Below are 18073 nucleotides of genomic sequence, written 5' to 3'. Positions count from 1 at the left end.
GGTCTTCTATATCACTAATTCTTTCTTCTGCCTCATTTATCCTAGCAGTTAGAGCCTCCATTTTTGATTGCACCTCATTAATAGCTTTTTTTATTTCAACTTGGTTAGATTTTAGTTCTTTTATTTCTCCAGAAGGGCTTTTCTATCTCTCGAGAGGGTTTCTCTAATATCTTCCATGCCTTTTTCGAGCCAGGCTAGAACCTTGAGAATTGTCATTCTGAACTCTAGATCTGACATATTACCGATGTCTGTATTGATTAGGTCCCTAGCCTTCGGTACTGCCTCTTGTTCTTTTTTTTGTGTTGTATTTTTACGTCTTGTCATTTTGTCCAGATAAGAGTAAATGAAGGGGCAAGTAAAATACTAAAAGGGTGGCAACAACCCCAGGAAAATATGCTTTAACCAAATGAGAAGAGATTCAAAATCGTGAGTGGGGAGAAAGGGGATAAAAAGAGGTTCAAAAAGGAAGAAAGAAAAAAAAAGATAAAAGAAATTAAAAAAGAAAAGAATTTTTTAAAAAAGAAAACACCTAAGAAATATGTAAAAAAGTAAAAATATATATATTAGATAAACTAGTAAAAAATCGTTAAAAAAGAAAAAGGTAACAGTTTAAAAAAAAAAATTTACCCGAAGGCGAGAAGGAAAAAAAAAAATGAAAAAGAAAAAATTAAATTAACTGCAAGACTAAAAAAAATCACAGGAAAAAACCATGAGTTCCGTGCTTGGCTTTCTCCTCCTCTGGAATTCGGCTGCTCTCCTTGGTATTGAAACCGCACTCCTTGGTAGGTGAACTTGGTCTCGGCTGGATTTCTTGTTGATCTTCTGGGGGAGGGGCCTGTTGTAGTGATTCTCAAGTGTCTTTGCCCCAGGCGGAATTACAGCGCCCTTACTCGGGGCCGGGGTGAGTAATCCGCTCGGGTTTGCTTTCAGGAGCTTTTGTTCCCTGAGCGCTTTCCGTTGAGTTCCGGAGGACGGGAATACAAATGGCGGCCTCCTGGTCTCAGGCCCGGAGGAGCCGAGAGCCCAGGGCCCCACTCCTCAGTGCGCCCTCAGAGAACAGCGCCCAGTTACTCCCGTCTGCCTGACCTCCAGCTGCGCTCCGAGCTCACCGAGCCTGCGACCGGTTCAAGGTAACACTGAGCTGTGAGCCTACTGTCGGCTCTGTCTCTGTAGCTGGCTCTCCCGTTCCAATACCCGCAAGCTCTGCGACACTCAGACACCCCCGATCCTTCTGTGACCCTGCGGGACCTGAGGCCACGCTGACCCCGCGTGGGCTTCGCCCCGGTTTAGCCTCTGGAGCGATGTCCCTCAGCGGAACAGACTTTTAAAAGTCCTGATTTTGTGCGCGCTTGCCGGGAGCCGGCCCCTCCCCCGGGGTCTATCTTCCCGTCGCTTTGGATTCACTTCTCCGCCGGTCCTACCTTTCAGAAAGTGGTTGTTTTTCTGTTTCCAGAATTGCTGTTCTTCTTCTCTTCGATCTGCCCATGGATTTTCAGGTGTTTGCAATCTTTAGATAAGCTATCTAGCTGATCTCCGGCTAGCTGAAGCAGTCTCAGCTTGCTACTTCTCCGCCATCTTGACTCCTCCCCAGCTTGGTTGTTTCTGAACTGAAATTTGTAAAGCCCCAAATTCTGAAACAAAATTAGGGAAGGTTGTTGGACTAAATGAACTTCTGATTTCAAGGCTGTGAGTCTGTGGTAATAGCTATTAATACCACCCTCAGGCTCCAGGTGCTCATAGTTTAACATTTCTCCTAGAGGTCCTCTTGTTATTTTTCTAAGGATTTCAAAGGAAACTCACTTTTGATTTTTGAGGATGGGAAAAATGTTTATATTCAGTTGGTATTCTTCCTCCAAAAATGAAATGTAAATGAAAAGCTGCCATTTTTCTCCTTTTCCTAGACCAAGATGGCGACTTGGACGGTCTGCTCACTTCTGGTTCCGTCTCCACTTTGCTGGATGCGCAGGGTTTTAGTGACCTGGAGAAAAGTGTATCATCTACACCAGTCACGGGATCTCCCAGTCGTGACCCATTCAACACAAGTGTTCCAGAAGAGGTATTTACAGACTCTCAACATTATCTTTGTAGTGAAGAGACTGTGTCATTGAAGGTTAAAATGCTGTTGACAGCAGGAAAGACCTGGGATCTTTTCTCAGTGTGGCTACTGACTGAGTCTTAGCAATTTTCATGTCAAAACTCAGTCTGCTAGGACTTTATTTGAAAGATTGGTTTTTCCCCCCCTCTTTAATAAATAAATACCTTGGGCAATGTCAAAATTGCTTAAATAATTCAGGAAGAACATGGGAGAAAGATGTCATCCTAAATGGATTACAATCTACACAATAATAATCTTTATTAGTAAAGAACAAATAGGGAATAAATGAAGAGGGATAACGTGAGATTATATAAAGAAGTTGGTTTTAGTCACTTCCAATGTTGTCTCTGAAAAATTCTGGTCTAAAATCTTCCCTGACTTCTTTAGACTTGGAAAAAAGCAGCTGGACAGGAATATTTAGTCTTGAACTCATCATTAACTTTTCTTTCACACATCAGACTGGTGCCAAAATCTGTTTCCATTACCTATTGCAAACCACCCCAAAAATTTGTGGCTTGAATGACAGCACTTGTTTTGCTAACAAATGTGTGATGTGGGTAAGGCTCAGCAGGAGCATTTCTTCTTCGCTCCACTGGGCAATAGTTGGAATGGTGTGAAGGCTGGAGGCTTGAGTCATCCGAAGGCTACCCATTTGTATATCACATGGTTGGTTGGTACTACTGTTGGACAGGACCTCAGCTGAGGCCCTAGCTGGAAATACCTGTGACTCCCTGGCTTTCTTCTAGCAGAGCGTTTAGATCCTAAGGATGAGCATCCCAATAAGAGGACTGGGCATATTTATATCATCTTTTATGCTATGACTCGGAAACCCTGTGGCATCTCTTCTCCTGTAGTCACAGGCCCACACACATTCACAGAGAGGAAACAAAGACCCTACCTCTTGATGGACAAGTAATATCACATTTGAGAAGAACACATGGGATGGCATATACCCCTACGACCATATTCGACTAGTACAACTGCCCTCCACTCTCTGGCTACAATCATTTATATCCCTCCCCCATGCAAAATGTCCTCATCCCCTCATCAAAGACCTCTTGGTCTTACTCCAGTCAGGCTTCCGCATCCCAAGACCTTGTCATCCAGACCCGGTCAAGATGTAGGTGCAGCTGCTCAGGTTTGGCTTCTCGAGTAGCACTCCATTCCATGTAAAGAACCAGGAAATTCAAGGTCAAGTCATTTGTCCCCTACACACCTGACATGCAGTGGTGGAATGGGCATAGTAACTACTGGGCATTCCCATTCAAGAAGAGGGAACATAGACATGGAAGACACCCACGTATCATTAGTCAGTAGCAGTTCCCAAATCCAGCCAGGCTCATGTGGCCAGTTCCTTGACAGGGCCCAGACCTTTGGGCTCTTGGTTGTTCCTTGGGAGTCATCTTTCCATTTCCAGGAGAAAGAACCTGTAATTGCAGATGAGTTGTTTTCTGCAAAAGTATCTATACGGGTCTAGGGCCTTCTGCCTTCTACTATCTCTGTCCCTCTTGGTTCTATTTGGTATAATATTTTATTCATTTGGCATTTCTTATGAATCAATTTATAATCCACTCCGTCAGGTAAAGGATATCCACAATTATCTTCACCATAAGACTTTCTCTATCTTAAATTTTCTGTATGGCTGCTATGGAATCTCCCTCTGTTTTTAGAGTTGTCGAACTTTTTGAAGGTTTCAATGAGATAGCTGTACCTTAAGTCTTCCTGAGGTCTTAACCTAGGCACACCCGTGGCTTCCTGACAGCACCTCCCTCTTTGCCCTAGAACTTTTAATTTTAGTGCAGTGTACTGTCTAGAGAAACTGGGAATGGGAAAAATTGTTTTTGTTATTGTTGTTTTTGTTTTTTAACTAAATAGTCTTGACTACCTTATGTTTTCCAATTCCCCCTTTGGTCGTCTTTCCTTTAACATATTACTGTATTCAGTGAGAAAAAAACCAAGTGGCATCTTTTCTTTTCCTATCTATTCCTGCTGATTACCTAATGAGAAAATGAAATTTGAATTGCATGAAAATGAATTCAAGGAGGAAACATTTCTCTCTTCACTATAGGAGAGGGCTAAAAGATGTCAGTCATAAGGATTACTGGGTAGGGGAAATTGGAAGGTGGTGATCAAAAGGTACGGACTTCCAGTTATAAGACAAGTGTGCTGGGGGTATAAGGTACAACGTGATGACTATAGTTAACACTGCTGTCTGGTATGCTGGAAGGTTGCTAAGACTGTAGATCCGAAAAGTTCTCATTGCAAGGAAAAAAATGTGTTTTTTTTTCCTTTCCTTTTCTTTTTTCTTTTTAATTTATACGGTACTGCATGTCAGTGATATCCCAATAAAATTGGAAAAAAGAGGCAAAGGATTAGTTAAGGAATAAAAAATATTTTAGAGGGGGAAATAAAAAATATGTTAGAGGGGGAAAATCCCCTAATTGCTAATTATATTTCTACTGAAGGGAAAAATAACATTTGACAGTCAATGAGTATGCTTGCTGCCTATTTACAGAATGGCAGATGTTACATGTAAGATTTGCCCAGATAGTCTCTTTAAAAAAAGTCTTTCCTATGTGAATTGTACTTTAATGAGACTTTTTGTTTGGAACCAGAATGATTTGATGAGGATTGAGTGTGTTCAGCCATATTGTTAAAGAAGAGCTAGAAGGGAGATTGGAGTTGGGAGTTAAAGTCCTAAGTTCAAAACGAAATCAAGGAAATGGATCAGTTTGTTAGTGGGCCATTTCCTTCCCCATGTTAGGAACCCGGGGAGCTACTGTGAACTTGACAACACAAGGGATGATGGCTCAATAATTCGCCCAGAACTAATCATAAAGATTCAAATTAAAAAAAAAAAAAGAAAAAAGATAGTGAAGTAATCTCCTATTTTACAGCAATAGGACTTCTTAAAGAACAAAATTCAGGGGGCCTGGGTGGCTCAGTAGGTTAAGCCTCTGCCTTCGGCTCAGTTTATGATCTCAGGGTCCTGGGATCAATCAAGTCCCACATGGGCTCTCTGCTTAGCAGGGAGCCTGCTTCCTCCTCTCTCTCTCTGCCTACTTGTGATCTCTCTGTGTCAAATAAATAAAATCTTTAAAAAAAAATTCAGCTGAGAAAATTTTTAACACAGGGATGATGGCTCTGTAAATTGCCCAGAACTAATCATAAAGATTCCAAAAAAAAAAAAAATCGCGAAGCAACAAGATCAGACTTGTTGTTAAAGAACAAACTTCAAATGAGTAAATTTGCAACATCTTACTGGCTTTATTCAGCAATTTATGAATCAGGCAATGTCCGTTTTAGCAGATGGAAAGGAACTCTACGGATCTGTACAAAATGAAGGGCTTTTTTAGGCCGAAGGAAGCAGGAGCAGAGGATCAGGCTGGTCATTTGCTGGTTGGTTAAGTAGGGTTACTTTCCTTAATGTGCAGCAAAGAGAAGTCTCGGGGCGGGGTGGGTCAGGTAACTTACTAAGGGCAGGCAAGTGCCGATTGGTTGACCTAGGTCTGCCTTTTCTGGGAGTGCCGAGCACGGAAACTTAGCTAAGCTTGGGTTTACTGACATGGAGCTTAACACGAACCACTCCGTCTTGGGCCCAATCAGATTATTTCAACAGACTTCACATGTTATAACCTCTTAGTGTCAAGGAATGAGACCACCGCTCAGTAACTGGAACAAAAAACCACAGAGCTAAATGTATTGCTTATTTAGTTACCTCGGTGAACTTTGTTGGTCAGGGACAGTCTCTTTGATCATATGTGGGGCATGTGGGGTTGCTTGGAGCTCAGGGATTGAGGGACTCTCAGAGGCTAGAGAGAGTTGACATCCGCTGTGGATGTGTGGTTACAGAGGTGAGACTGTCATTGATTGATTGGCATCTAGAAGTGTGTTCCAGGTTGTAAGTCCCTACCTTCCTGGCTGACTTCAGAAGGAGGGACGGTCACTGATTGGTTGGTTGACTGGCAGACTGAATTCACTGAGGAAAATTTTATTTTTTTATCACAATATTTTTTAAGTGATTCATGTATTGTAGTTTATGATGGGCTCTTACACCATACTGCTCTACAGTCATCGAAAATTATTTAACCCCAGAGTATAAAATTTGTTCCATAGATTCCATCCTTAGGGTACACAAAGCATTTGTTTAGGAAGGTGTTTTTAGGCATTTTTGTTGTTGCTGCTGTAGTATTATTAAGCCAAGTGTTTTAAGTGGTATCCACAAAGAACTGGTTTGGGGGGTGCCTAGGTGGCTCAGTCGTTAAGTGTCTGCCTTCTGCTCAGGTCGTGATCCTAGGGTTCTGGGATGGAGCCCATCATCAGGCTCCCTGCTCAGGGAAGTGGGAAGCCTGCTTCTCCCTCTCCCACTCCTCCTCCTTGTGTTCCCTCTCACCATGTCTCTCTCTGTCAAATAAATAAAATCTTTTTTTTTTTTTTTTAAGATTTTATTTATTTATTTGTCAGATAGAGAGAGAGCAAGCACAGGCAGACAGAGTGCAAGGCAGAGTCAGAGGGAGAAGCAGGCTCCCTGCGGAGCAAGGAGCCCGATGTGGGACTCGATCCCAGGACGCTGGGATCATGACCTGAGCCGAAGGCAGCTGCTTAACCAACTGAGCCACCCAGGCGTCCCAAATAAATAAAATCTTAAAAAAAAAAAAATCTGGTTTGAACAACATTCTATATTAGACTAGTGATAGAAAATAAAGTGAAAACAGATGTGTTTACAAAGCACTTTACCCAAATCTCATCTCAAATCATGACAACCCTGTCAGGTAGGCATTGCCATTCTCATGTTACAGAGGAGAAAACTGGTGCCCAGTTAAGTGACTTGCATAAGGTTAGAACCAAAGTTTTTACTAGGGCTTAAAGTTGTCAGGATCAACTATTGACTTACTTGATGGTATTATGTTTTATTCAGAACCAAGTTCAAAAATGACCTTCCTTGGGGCACCTGGGTGGCTCAGTGGGTTAAGCCTCTGCCTTCAGCTCAGGTCATGATCTCAGGGTCCTGGGATCGAGCCCTACATCGGGATCTCTGCTAAGCAGGGACCTGCTTCCCCCCTCTCTCTGCCTGCCTCTCTGCCTACTTGTGATCACTCTCTCTCTGTCAAATAAATAAATAAAACCTTTAAAAAAAAAAAATGACCTTCCTCCAGAATGTTTTCTCTGACTTTAACAGTCATTGATGTTTATATCCAGAGACCATTTTATAAATAGAAGAATAGTGTTTTTAAACATAGGTGTATGAAATTTTTTTGATGGACCATGTAATTGTCTCCGTTATTTTTATTTTATCTCTGTGACTTCTGTCTTAATTATTGGATTTTTTACTTTCTCTAATTACATTACAGTTCCACACCAGCATCTTACAAGTTTCAATCCCTTCATTACTGCCAACATCTAAGGGCCTGGAAACGTCTGAAAGCGCAAAATTGCCTCCTCAACCAGAGACTTCATTTGAAGAAAGGTATGTCATTTATGACCCAACATTGCAATATAAATGTTCAGCAGAGTAGATCAAGCAAACACAAGAGTGCATTGCAATTTATTTACAGACACAGGTTTTACTGTGAGAGGCAAGAAACTGTAAGGCATGTGCCAGGGGACCAGTGTAAATCAATCACTACAGTCAGTTCTGGATTATTGAAATAAAGGGTGTGAAGCAAGAAGTCCTAGGGCAGGAGTCCAGGGAGGTGTGGTGTTCAGGTTAGAGAGAGATTTTAGGGGACTCAAGTTTTATGTCCTAAGTCATGGGGAGCCGCCAGTGGGTCCCAAGCCCCATAGCAATGGTCATGTGGCCCAGGCTGTTCGGAAGAAGGATTTGGGACAGGGATACAGTAGTTTCTCCATTAACAAGTAGAATTTTGAGGGAGCATGTTCTCAATTACTTAACCTTATAATGAGACCAAATAAAAGAAAATATAATAGAATATTTTAGGGGCACCTGGATGGCTCAGTGGGTTAAGCCTCTGCCTTTGGCTCAGGTCATGATCCCAGGGTCCTGGGATCGAGCCCCACATAGGGCTCTCTGCTCGGCAGGGAGCCTGCTTCCTCTTCTCTCTCTGCCTACTTGTGATTTCTCTGTCAGATAAATAAGTAAAATATTTTTTTAACAAAAGAAAATATAGTAGAAAATTTTAAAAGAGAGGGGCAGCTGGGAATCCTCAGTAAATTCAGCAGCTGACTCAATCTCAGCTCAGGTCTTAATCTCAGGGTTGTGGGTTCAAGCCCCATACTGGGCATGGAGCCTGTGTTTAAAAACAAAACAAAACAAAACACACACGACTGTTTTAAAAGAGAAATCGCTTCCCCAGCACAATTTTTTGTTTTTTTGACAGTTCTGCTTACTTAGAATATATATGGTCTTTTACTTGTGAAGCACACACATTCCATTTTTTTTTTTCCTTTTCTTTTCTTTCTTCTTTTAGTGATGGAAAAATAATCCTTGGTGCTTCTGTTGAAACCCAGCCGTGCGATAGTCTTTCGTAAGTCATGTTCTTGAATGTGGAAAATGTCATTGATACCTGGGAGAGAGGAAGCTTCTGACAAACTCACAGTGACCACTGTGAGAAGCGGATGACTGAGGCCTGAATACATTAATGCAGGTGTGGTGGTTGGATGTCAGGGAAAGGGGAGGTTGTGAGTTAACAAAGAGATTCTTACTCATGGACTGTTATCCATTATCTCGTGCCAAGTGTTTGCACGGCTTTAGCCTTCCTTCATCAGTTTTCATGTGAAGTGCAGTGCTTTGAATTTCAGGTTTGCACTGGCTTGCATTTTGACCCTAGCAGAAAAGAGTCACAGAGAATGATGTAATGGCTGGAAAGGCTGCAGTAGTTTTTTGCATTCTCCATGTAGTAAACCGGTCCATTATCTATGTTTATCCAAGTTCAAGTCTGAATTAGGAAAATCTCTTACCAGAGCAGTATTCAAAGATGAGATCTTCTCTTTTCTCACCAATATCTTTTACTTTATTTGATACTGGACAAGTCTAGTAACTTATGTACACATGAGTACATGAGAATTGCCTTTTAAAAGTTTGTGTATGTGTGTTACTCTGCTTCTTAGAGCTTTTTTCTCTCTCTAAACTGGTCACCTATTCCTGACTTCCATTTTTGAAAAGACAGCCCTGTACACTTGAATGCTAGTTATGTGAAAGGGAAAAAAATCTCTGGATGTTTACAGTGTCACTTCGCCTTTGCAAGGATAGCAAACAAATTATTATGGGCAGCCAGAGGGATTTTTCTTGTATGCCTCGATCAGAACTGTAAAATGAACTACTTGGCCAGATTCAGAAAGTGGATTCCTTTGTGAATTGAAAAGTAACACTTCTGTGCTTTATTTTAATTACAAGGATTATATATAAATAGTATGTGAGTATTTTAGAAGTTCCCTGGTATATTAACTAAAATTTAAATAAAAATAAAAAATAAAAAAGTTCCTGGTCTAAATGTATACATAAAAGGATACACCACTGGTCCATGGAAAAATGCTGGTTTATTTTCAAATGTTGACATCACAAGGAGAGTCCTAAGTGTTTTTCCAGCTATTCTAACATGTGTGGGACATTTAGAGTTATTGGCAGGACAGTTAACCACCTCTGCTTTTAAAAGAACTCAATGTTATAATTTAGTAAAGCACATAAGTGACTGCCTGAATCCGGATTTTCTTTTATGACCAGGATTCAACCCACACACAGTTTTAGTTTCTTTCCAAGATATTCTCCTAAGAAACAGTGGCACCAGAGCCACTTATTATTAATCCTAATTACTATTATTGTTATTTTTAGAACTTCAAGTCTGCAAAAGTCCAGCAGCCTGGTCAATCTGAAGAAAGAGTCATCAGATGGGGTTGGTTCTGTGTTGTTTCTCTGTCTGTTACCCTGAGACGCAAATATTTAGGGATCCTCACATTTTCCCATTTTCCAAAGAAAACTGTCAAGAAGAGTTTGAGGTTTCTCTAATGCAGATTTATTAGATACCACAGTTAATGGTAAATATTAAGAAGGGTGAATATGAACAGTTGAAACTAGTGTATATAATCACAACTGAAGACTAATTAGCCATTATTGGAAATAAATGGAACTGAGATTGTATAGCTTAGAAGTAGATAAAAGTTTATTTTAATTTCTAGAATTGTGTGTAACAGTTTGTGAATATATGAAGCCATTCCTATGTCCAGATTACAATGGAAAAATGTTTGTGATGTCTGATACATGGGATTGCTTAACTGTCTCCAAAAAACCCAAACTCAGAACCTCCAAAACATGTTATATGAAAGAAGCCAGACACGAAAGATCAGATAGTCCACGATTCCATTTATGTGAAGTATGTAGAGTAGATAAATCCATAGAGACAGAACCCAGTTTGGCGGTTGCCAGAGATGGAGAGGGAGGAACGGAGAGAAACTGCTTCCAGGGTGAGGGGTTTTATTCAAAATGATGGAAATGTTTGGGAGCTAGGTGGAGGTGGCAGTTATATAACACCGTGAGTGTACTTAATGTCCCCTAATTGTTCAGTTACTTTTTATGTTTCACCTCAATAAACTGTTGGGGAGGTACAAAAAACAGACAAAACCCCCAACTCTCAATCAGGCTAGTGATAGTCTTAATTATCATATTTGGGCTTCCTAAGACCTCACAAAACATCCTTAGGTCACCCGCCCGAGAACAGCTGTTTATTTAATATAGCCACTGTGTATACAGCAAACATTTTGGTGTTCTGTTTTTTTGTCTTTTTTTTTTTTTAAAGACCTCATCAACAAGGGCTCTCGTTCTTCCTCCAATTTTCAACCATTAACTCTGTAAAGGCTACCTTCTGGTAGGCCACTTCCAGATGCACTCCCTTGACTGCTGGCTCTGAATGCCTTGAGTTGTAATGTAGGTGTCCCTGATAAGGCATGGACTGTGCACACAGCTGTAATTACAGGCATCCTTTGTCCTTTTTTGTCTTGCCAATTCAATAAATGATTAAATGATTTTGACATCTGTGGTGAGACATAGGTAATAGTTGCACTAAACTGTGGCATCTATAAACTTGTAGTTACGATGAGCAATAAATTCAGAGGATAAAATAACCACCTTCAAAGCTTGTGTCCCCTCTCCCCTTTCTCTACCTCTGCAAAAACAAAAACAGAGGGCAGGAGATGTTAGAGGAATGAGGGCATGCAAATCAAAGCATCTTTGGATCCTACTAAAACAATATAATAGATCATGTTACTGGAACTGCAAATTCAAATAACAAGAAAGCTAAAAAATCAACAGTACTTAGAAGTATAACTTAATTACAGTTAAGTTTCGCGATAAAGACCTTGACCTATTAGAGACAGCCAAAGAATCTTCTGAATCGATGAAGAAAAATTTAATTATAACAAGTTTAGTTTTGGTGTTAAGTGTATTAAGCATGTCATAGTGTTTGAAAATTGGTGATCTGTGTCGGGTAACTTGCAGGCAAGGTAATGAATATGTCTCAGAACACCCTCTCAAAAACAAAATGTTTAACAGTCACTGGTTGTGTCCTCATTTGACTAGTAATTCCTTGAGTAGAATATTTAAATAACTGGAGTAGAATCTCTTTCTGCTGCTGGTGTAGAAGCTTGGAGATAACGCCTACTTTGCACAGTGATTATATTACGCTGGGCTTCTGATGCAGTTACGGTACAAAGACTGTGAACTGCATTGTAGCCTAGTCATGTCATAACCATTCGAAAAATAGGAAGCCTGCTGGTATTCTGGTTATGCAGTACCTTATTTCCATGTCATTGGGGGAATGAGGCAAATAAAATAAAGCTTGAGAATTTCTATGTCCTAAATACTTCACATCTGCAGCATGCCGGTTATAGGTCAGTGATGAACATGTTTTTGTTGCTGCTCTTGCTTCCTAAGTAGCTTTCAGAACTGACTTTCTAAATTGTAATATGGTGCTTGGTGTTCATAATCAACTTATCAGTTCTGTGATTCTTTTAAATAAAATCACATGTGTAACAGATCAGGTGTTGTGCCCAGCGTGTACTCCTAATTGTGCACAGCCACGCTGTGTTCCATTTATTATTACTTGTCTTTTAGGATAAAGCTCCTGTAGAAAGCAGCCCATTCAGGGGCCTCCCTCCGAAAGCTCCGGGGCGTGATGCATCCGTGGACGACAACCCCTTTGGCACTCGGAAAGCCAGATCATTCTTTGGGCGTGGCTTTTTTAAAATAAAAAGTAACAAGAGGACAGCAAGTGCACCAAAGTTGGGTACGTATGGCCAGCGTGCTTTTGCTTTAATTCACTCAGGACGAGGACAGGGTCAATCCCCTCCCTTCCCTGGTTCATTGATCTGTGCGTTTCTCGTTCTCAGAAATGAAGGTGAATGCAAGAAACTGACCCCTTGGGTTTAATTCGGTGGTAAAAATAGCTCTGTGCAGGCCATCACCCTGCTCTCCTTGTTGGAGTATAAGTGTAGAGGAAAGACCAAAACCCTTGACACTCTCTGAGTTCATTGTAAACAGCTTCTCATCTGTTTCGAAAGTGGACCAATTAACCCCATATTGTTCCTGCTAATGGAGTCTGCGATGTTGGAAGCACAGCGCAGTGCTTGCCTTTCCTCCCCCGTGTGTATTTTGTGAGTAGGACTTTGAGCTGTGTTTCATTTTGTCATTCTCCTGTGTTCTCTCCATTGGGCTGCGTGTGATTGTGTGCATTGTTGGGATATCTGAAGATCGTAAACGAAGTGCCAGTGCACCCACCCTAGGTATCGTACCCCTGCATGCCAGCCTTCGCCAGTGCTGTCCTCCAGGCTGACTAATCCTTGCTCTTGGTATCTGCGATCTCTAGAAAGCAAGCTGGCAGCGATCAGAAAATGTTGTCCTCGACTCCAGAGAGTTCCTTCCAACTGCTGCTAAAGTGAACTTTCTGGAGAGTCTTTGCTTCCCAGCCTACGTGCTGTTTTAACCCCTGCTAATGACACCTTGCCAGGAGCTCTGGGAGGACCCAGAAGCGCACGGCACCCTCAGAGTCCAGGGCAGGACTCTCCTGCCTCGTACCTTCCAGCTTTCTCACCCTTCCGGTGCATCCTGTCTCACACTAACTCCCAGGTCCTGACAGTTCCTTCTCCATGTCTCCATTATCCCCAGAGAGCAATGTTTTCAGCCAAATCGAGAAGTCTGTAGAAGACATTGCAAATGATTGCTTTAGACTGACTTTTCTTAAGGGAATGTTCTTCTGACATTTATTGCTTTGAAGATGGAAGTGGCATTTAGTGACACTGGAGGAAGATTTCTGGGATATTTAAGGAGCCTCCCCTAGAGTGATTTTAGGAGAGGGGAAACTCCGTTTTCCTTTTTAAAAGTGTGGGGCATGGGAGGGAGGAAACATCCTCAAAACAAAAAAATGAAAACAGGATGCTTTTAGAATGAGGGTGAGTTAGGCAACATTTTCTGGTATACCCGTACCCGTGATGGCTTTGGGGTTTGGATGGAAAGGTTCCTTTGGATTTTCCCTGAGATACCCATACACCAACTCATGTGGGTCAGCACAGGTTACTTTTCTCCCTTTGCAGTCTTACATTTCTAGAATACACATGGGATAAATAAAATCCAGACAACATTTTCAAATGTTTTTGCATCTTTCTTAGAAGAAATACATTGTTAATGCTAAGAGCCCAGTGCTGCTTATTATAACCTATAATCACAGCTGTGCTTCGTAGAAAAGTCAACCTCTGCAACTTTTGTATCTTGCTGAAACACCATTTCTGTGATTTTTGTACAACTTTTTCTTTCCCGTAAAAGTGTCGTCTCACACTGAGGAAACAGTACTGCTTGTGTTTGTTAGTGGGGGATCATGTCTTAAGGGGCAGGTAAAAGAATTAAGAAATAGAGAATGCTGGGAGAACTGGGCGTAGCAAATTTGGATGTTACTCTTTCAAGGCAGAATCAACAGACACTGATTTTATATCAAAAGAAAAATGTGTGCATATCCAGTACAGTCTTTTCTCAGTAGGACATAGCAAGTTATAAATAGGAATAACTCTCTTGAAAAAAGACTGCCAGGGCTTGGTGACTAGGATCTGATGTAAATGCCAAAGGAGAGGAGGGAGTGAAAAGAAAATGCCAAAGAGTGTGAATGGGAGTAACAGGAAGAATATTAATTAGTATCAAGGGAATATTAAATAAGAAAATCTAAGAGAATTCTTCTGAGAATTGGATGGATTTGTTGAGTCTAAGATGTTCCTGGCACAGCACATTGGGAATATCCATAAACGTTCAGATCCTGAGTCTGGGGAGAGAGATTAGGACCAGAGATTGTGATACTGGCTGCTTATGAATGAGGGAAGCCATCATTTTGTGCCAGGCACGGAGTGGGTGAACTTGTTCAGAGATCCTGCTGGCAGGAGCCTAGAACAGAATCTCGGAGTGGAAGAAGAGGAGAAAACAGGTCCTATAGCAGAGAAGAAACGATCAGATGACAGATCTGGGAGATTGTCCTAACAAGATGAAGGAGATGATGTTTTTGAAGAATGTGGGAAGAATGTCAGCAGTACCAAGTGCTGCAGAAAAATCGAGATTAATTTAAGTGATCTCAGATCACTTAAAGAATGTGGCAATCCTATCCCACCTTTGAACTTCAAAGAGGTGGCAATTTGTGAGTTAATGAATTTAGGCACAATATCATATGTGATATTATACACATCATTCACTGATACACAGCAGACGGTAAAGCAGAACATAAATTTGTGTTCCATCTGTAATATTTGTAGGGTGCTCTTTACAGACCAACAGAAGAAGAATTTGTGAAGAGTTGCTAAAGTTAAGAAGGGTAGCATCTAGTCATGTTCATTCCGTACTTTAAAACTCACCAAGTATGTATTCTGTTCTTGGGATAGCTGAAACAGAGAAGGAGACAGCTGAGCACCTAGATCTGGCTGGTAGATCTTCCCAGCCGAAAAATTCGCAGATATCTCCACCATCGCCGGATTCCAAAAAGAAATCCAGAGGGATCACGAAACTCTTTAGAAAGTAAGTAACACAGCAGACAACCGGAGGGGGCTTTGTGTTGTGTGTTGCTCAAATGTAGGAATAAATGGAAGATTGCCTAGAAACAAGTATGCAGTTGTAAGGCTTTGCTGTTCCTTTGATGGAAGGAAGATTGTGATCTGGGATGCACTTACTCACTGGGTCTCAGTTAAAGTGTAAATCCAGACATCTTTTCTGACCATACATAAGCAATGTTCTCATTAACTTTAAAGTCCTAAGGTCTCCTCAGGTCTCTACAAGGCAATGTGATGTTGTTTCTTCTATTCAGACTTAGGAGAAGTCAGTCAACTACATTCAACCCAGATGACCTGTCTGAGCCTGAATTTAAAAGAGGAGGGACAAGGGCAACTGCAGGGCCACAACTGGGTTGGTCTCGAGATTTGGGACAATCTAACAGGTGAGAAAAACTGAACGAATGGACTTTGACATCTCTACCCACATGTCCAGGCTATGAGCACTTGCAATGTTAGTATTGTCCCTGGGCTGAGCAGTAGAATCCCTTGCTTACCCCTTTGCCTGGCAGAGGGGTCCGTCATCTTTAGAGCAGTGCGGGTTGGCAGTGGTTGGTGAAAATCATGCAGAAGATGAGGGCTGCGTGAGCCAGGGGAGGAACCAAAGCTAAAGTGTCAGCAACATCTGTGTAAGAATGATTCTTTGACTTCAATCTGACTGAGAAAATAGTTACTCCAAGTACTCTAAAGCATAGCTCTAGAGAGATGGGCTAACATAGCGGTTAAGAGTAGGTTCTAGAGACAGACTGCTTGGATCTGATTGCTGGCTTGGCTGCTTCCTGTAACCTGGGTGACCTTTGAGCAACTACATCCATACTCTACACCTCCGTGTCCCCTGGTATGAATTAGTCTAATTATGAAGATTAAAGGAGTTTATATGCGTTGAGTATCTGGTAAATAGTAACTGTTCAGTGAACGTTAATGACTAATGGATTCTGTGAACGCACCTACATAAATTCATTAAGACACAAATTCTAACGGAATTTAATCAGGATTAAATAATCCTGAATTTATCAGGACTATGTAATGCTTTATCTGTTAAGACTCTAGGAACTTTTCCTACACCCTTACCACAATTGAGGGCTGTTTTGAAATTACTGTACTGACCTACTGAGCATGAGAAGGATGGGGTTGGCAAACATCTAGCACAAACCATTACACTTAGTCTTTGGAACATGGTCTCTCCTACCCTCGCAGAAGACTGGGCACAGGTTTTATCAAGGAGGAAACCCTGGCTTTCTCCAAACACATGAAGGTCTCATTTGCCATGTGTTCTCTTTATACACAGTAGAGGATCTCCTTGTGCTGTTTTAAAAAAAAATAAAGAAAATTTTTGTTTATCTACATTTTTTTCCCCCAAAGAGGAACACGATTTACATGTCAAAGTAGAAAATTTGACCCAGAAATTACTGTGATTATGTTTCCCTGTACTCAGTGATGGCATGTTGCGCTCTTCTCACTGATAACCATTTGGAGAGAAACCATAATTCTGCTACAGTTCAAGTTAGACTTGATTTCTTTCCATCTAACCTAGTGTTTTCTGTTTAGAAATTCAGTCTTCAAACCACGTTGACTGAAACTAGTACAGTGACTTGACTTGTTGGTTCAACTTGTTTTTCTTCCACAAATATGTTTCTTGCTCAAACATATTGAATCTTTTGTGGTTTCATTTGAAAATGAAAGCTGTGGTCCTTTTGAGGTAACTTTCAATGCCAGTACCACCTCCCCTAAACATGGACTGAAAAGTAAGCTTTTCATGGTCAAATAGGGCATTACTAGGGAATTTCTACATTCATTCAGTATAAGTTGGTCAACCTTGAGAAGCCACAGGGCTGGCTTGGAATTGTTCTTCACACAGTTGTTCGTTTTCTTATAGCGACTTGGATATGCCATTTGCCAAATGGACCAAGGAGCAGGTTTGCGATTGGCTTGTGGAGCAGGGCTTGGGGTCCTACGTGAATTCAGGCAAGCACTGGATTGCATCTGGCCAAACACTTCTGCAGGCTTCTCAGCAAGATCTGGAGAAGGTGACTGCTTCTCTGTTTTGTTTAGACAATGGCTACTGAGAAAGAGAATATGATTGTAGAATTGTTTTATACTCCAGAAAGGGGAGTGGGGGGAGCCAGTCAGTACTCTTGAAAAACTGTGTTTTCTGCTTCACACTTTTTTTTTTTTAATTTAATCGCATGGATTTAACAAGAAGGACCTGATCTTAATGATTCCTTATGAAACATGTAAGCCACTGGCTATTTTAATGAGAAATAATTGTATAGACATAATAATAAACCTTAAGCTCATATTTCTCAGAATCTTTGTGAGGCTTTAGCATTGGCCCAACTTCTCAGTGTAATGTATGCAATTCAACTTTACTTTGCAAAAAGGAAAAGGAAAGAGCCCTACATCTTACGTCAAATTATTTAACATATTTCCTAATTGTTTAACCTTTTGTACAGAAAGAATAGAATTCCAGTCTTGCTGAGGAAGGAGCCTACTAGGGAATGGAACATCCCACTAAACTAGTTGCTGTGGTCTTGGCTTTCTAGGGGCCTTTTGTTCAGCAACATTTCACCAACTTGACTTGGCATGCTGACTGAACAGGATTGTCGGGTCTTTAACACTGGCTTCGTTTGGGGGGAGCTGGCATCTTTTGCCAGTGGCATCTAGCCCATAGTGACAGAATGGTCAAACCAGTGTTTCTGCTTATTATTTCAGGAACTTGGGATTAAGCGTTCACTTCATCGAAAGAAGCTCCAGCTGGCACTGCAAGCCGTGGGGTCTGAAGAAGAAACCAACCATGGAAAGCTGGATTTCAACTGGGTTACTAGTAAGAGATTTTTAAATTCACTCATTCATGAATGAGTAAATGAGTGACTGACTGAATGAATGAATAAATGAATGAAGCTGCTTTTTCTTTTGAATCACAAGTACAGGTGTTGCATGGCTTACTAACAACAC

The 18073-nt window shown here is 41.1% G+C and overlaps 1 protein-coding gene across 1 annotated transcript in view; it reads left to right on the top strand.

The window, feature by feature from the left end:
- Window positions 1-18073, top strand: part of LOC309868516 (liprin-beta-1-like) — a 153713-nt gene that overhangs the window by 126989 nt on the left and 8651 nt on the right. The window contains exons 12-20 of the mRNA XM_082738440.1: window positions 1902-2056; window positions 7447-7562; window positions 8524-8580; window positions 9885-9954; window positions 12159-12330; window positions 14957-15089; window positions 15376-15504; window positions 16995-17145; window positions 17831-17942. Of these exons, the coding sequence (XP_082594566.1) occupies window positions 1902-2056; window positions 7447-7562; window positions 8524-8580; window positions 9885-9954; window positions 12159-12330; window positions 14957-15089; window positions 15376-15504; window positions 16995-17145; window positions 17831-17942 (1095 nt within the window). The remainder of the gene's footprint in view (window positions 1-1901; window positions 2057-7446; window positions 7563-8523; window positions 8581-9884; window positions 9955-12158; window positions 12331-14956; window positions 15090-15375; window positions 15505-16994; window positions 17146-17830; window positions 17943-18073) is intronic.

This window comes from Mustela nivalis (assembly GCF_964662115.1).
Source record: "Mustela nivalis genome assembly, chromosome: 7".
Classification (NCBI taxonomy): domain Eukaryota; kingdom Metazoa; phylum Chordata; class Mammalia; order Carnivora; family Mustelidae; genus Mustela; species Mustela nivalis.
The sequence above is the reverse complement of the archived record's forward strand: the minus strand, read 5'-3'. Positions and strand labels throughout refer to the sequence as shown.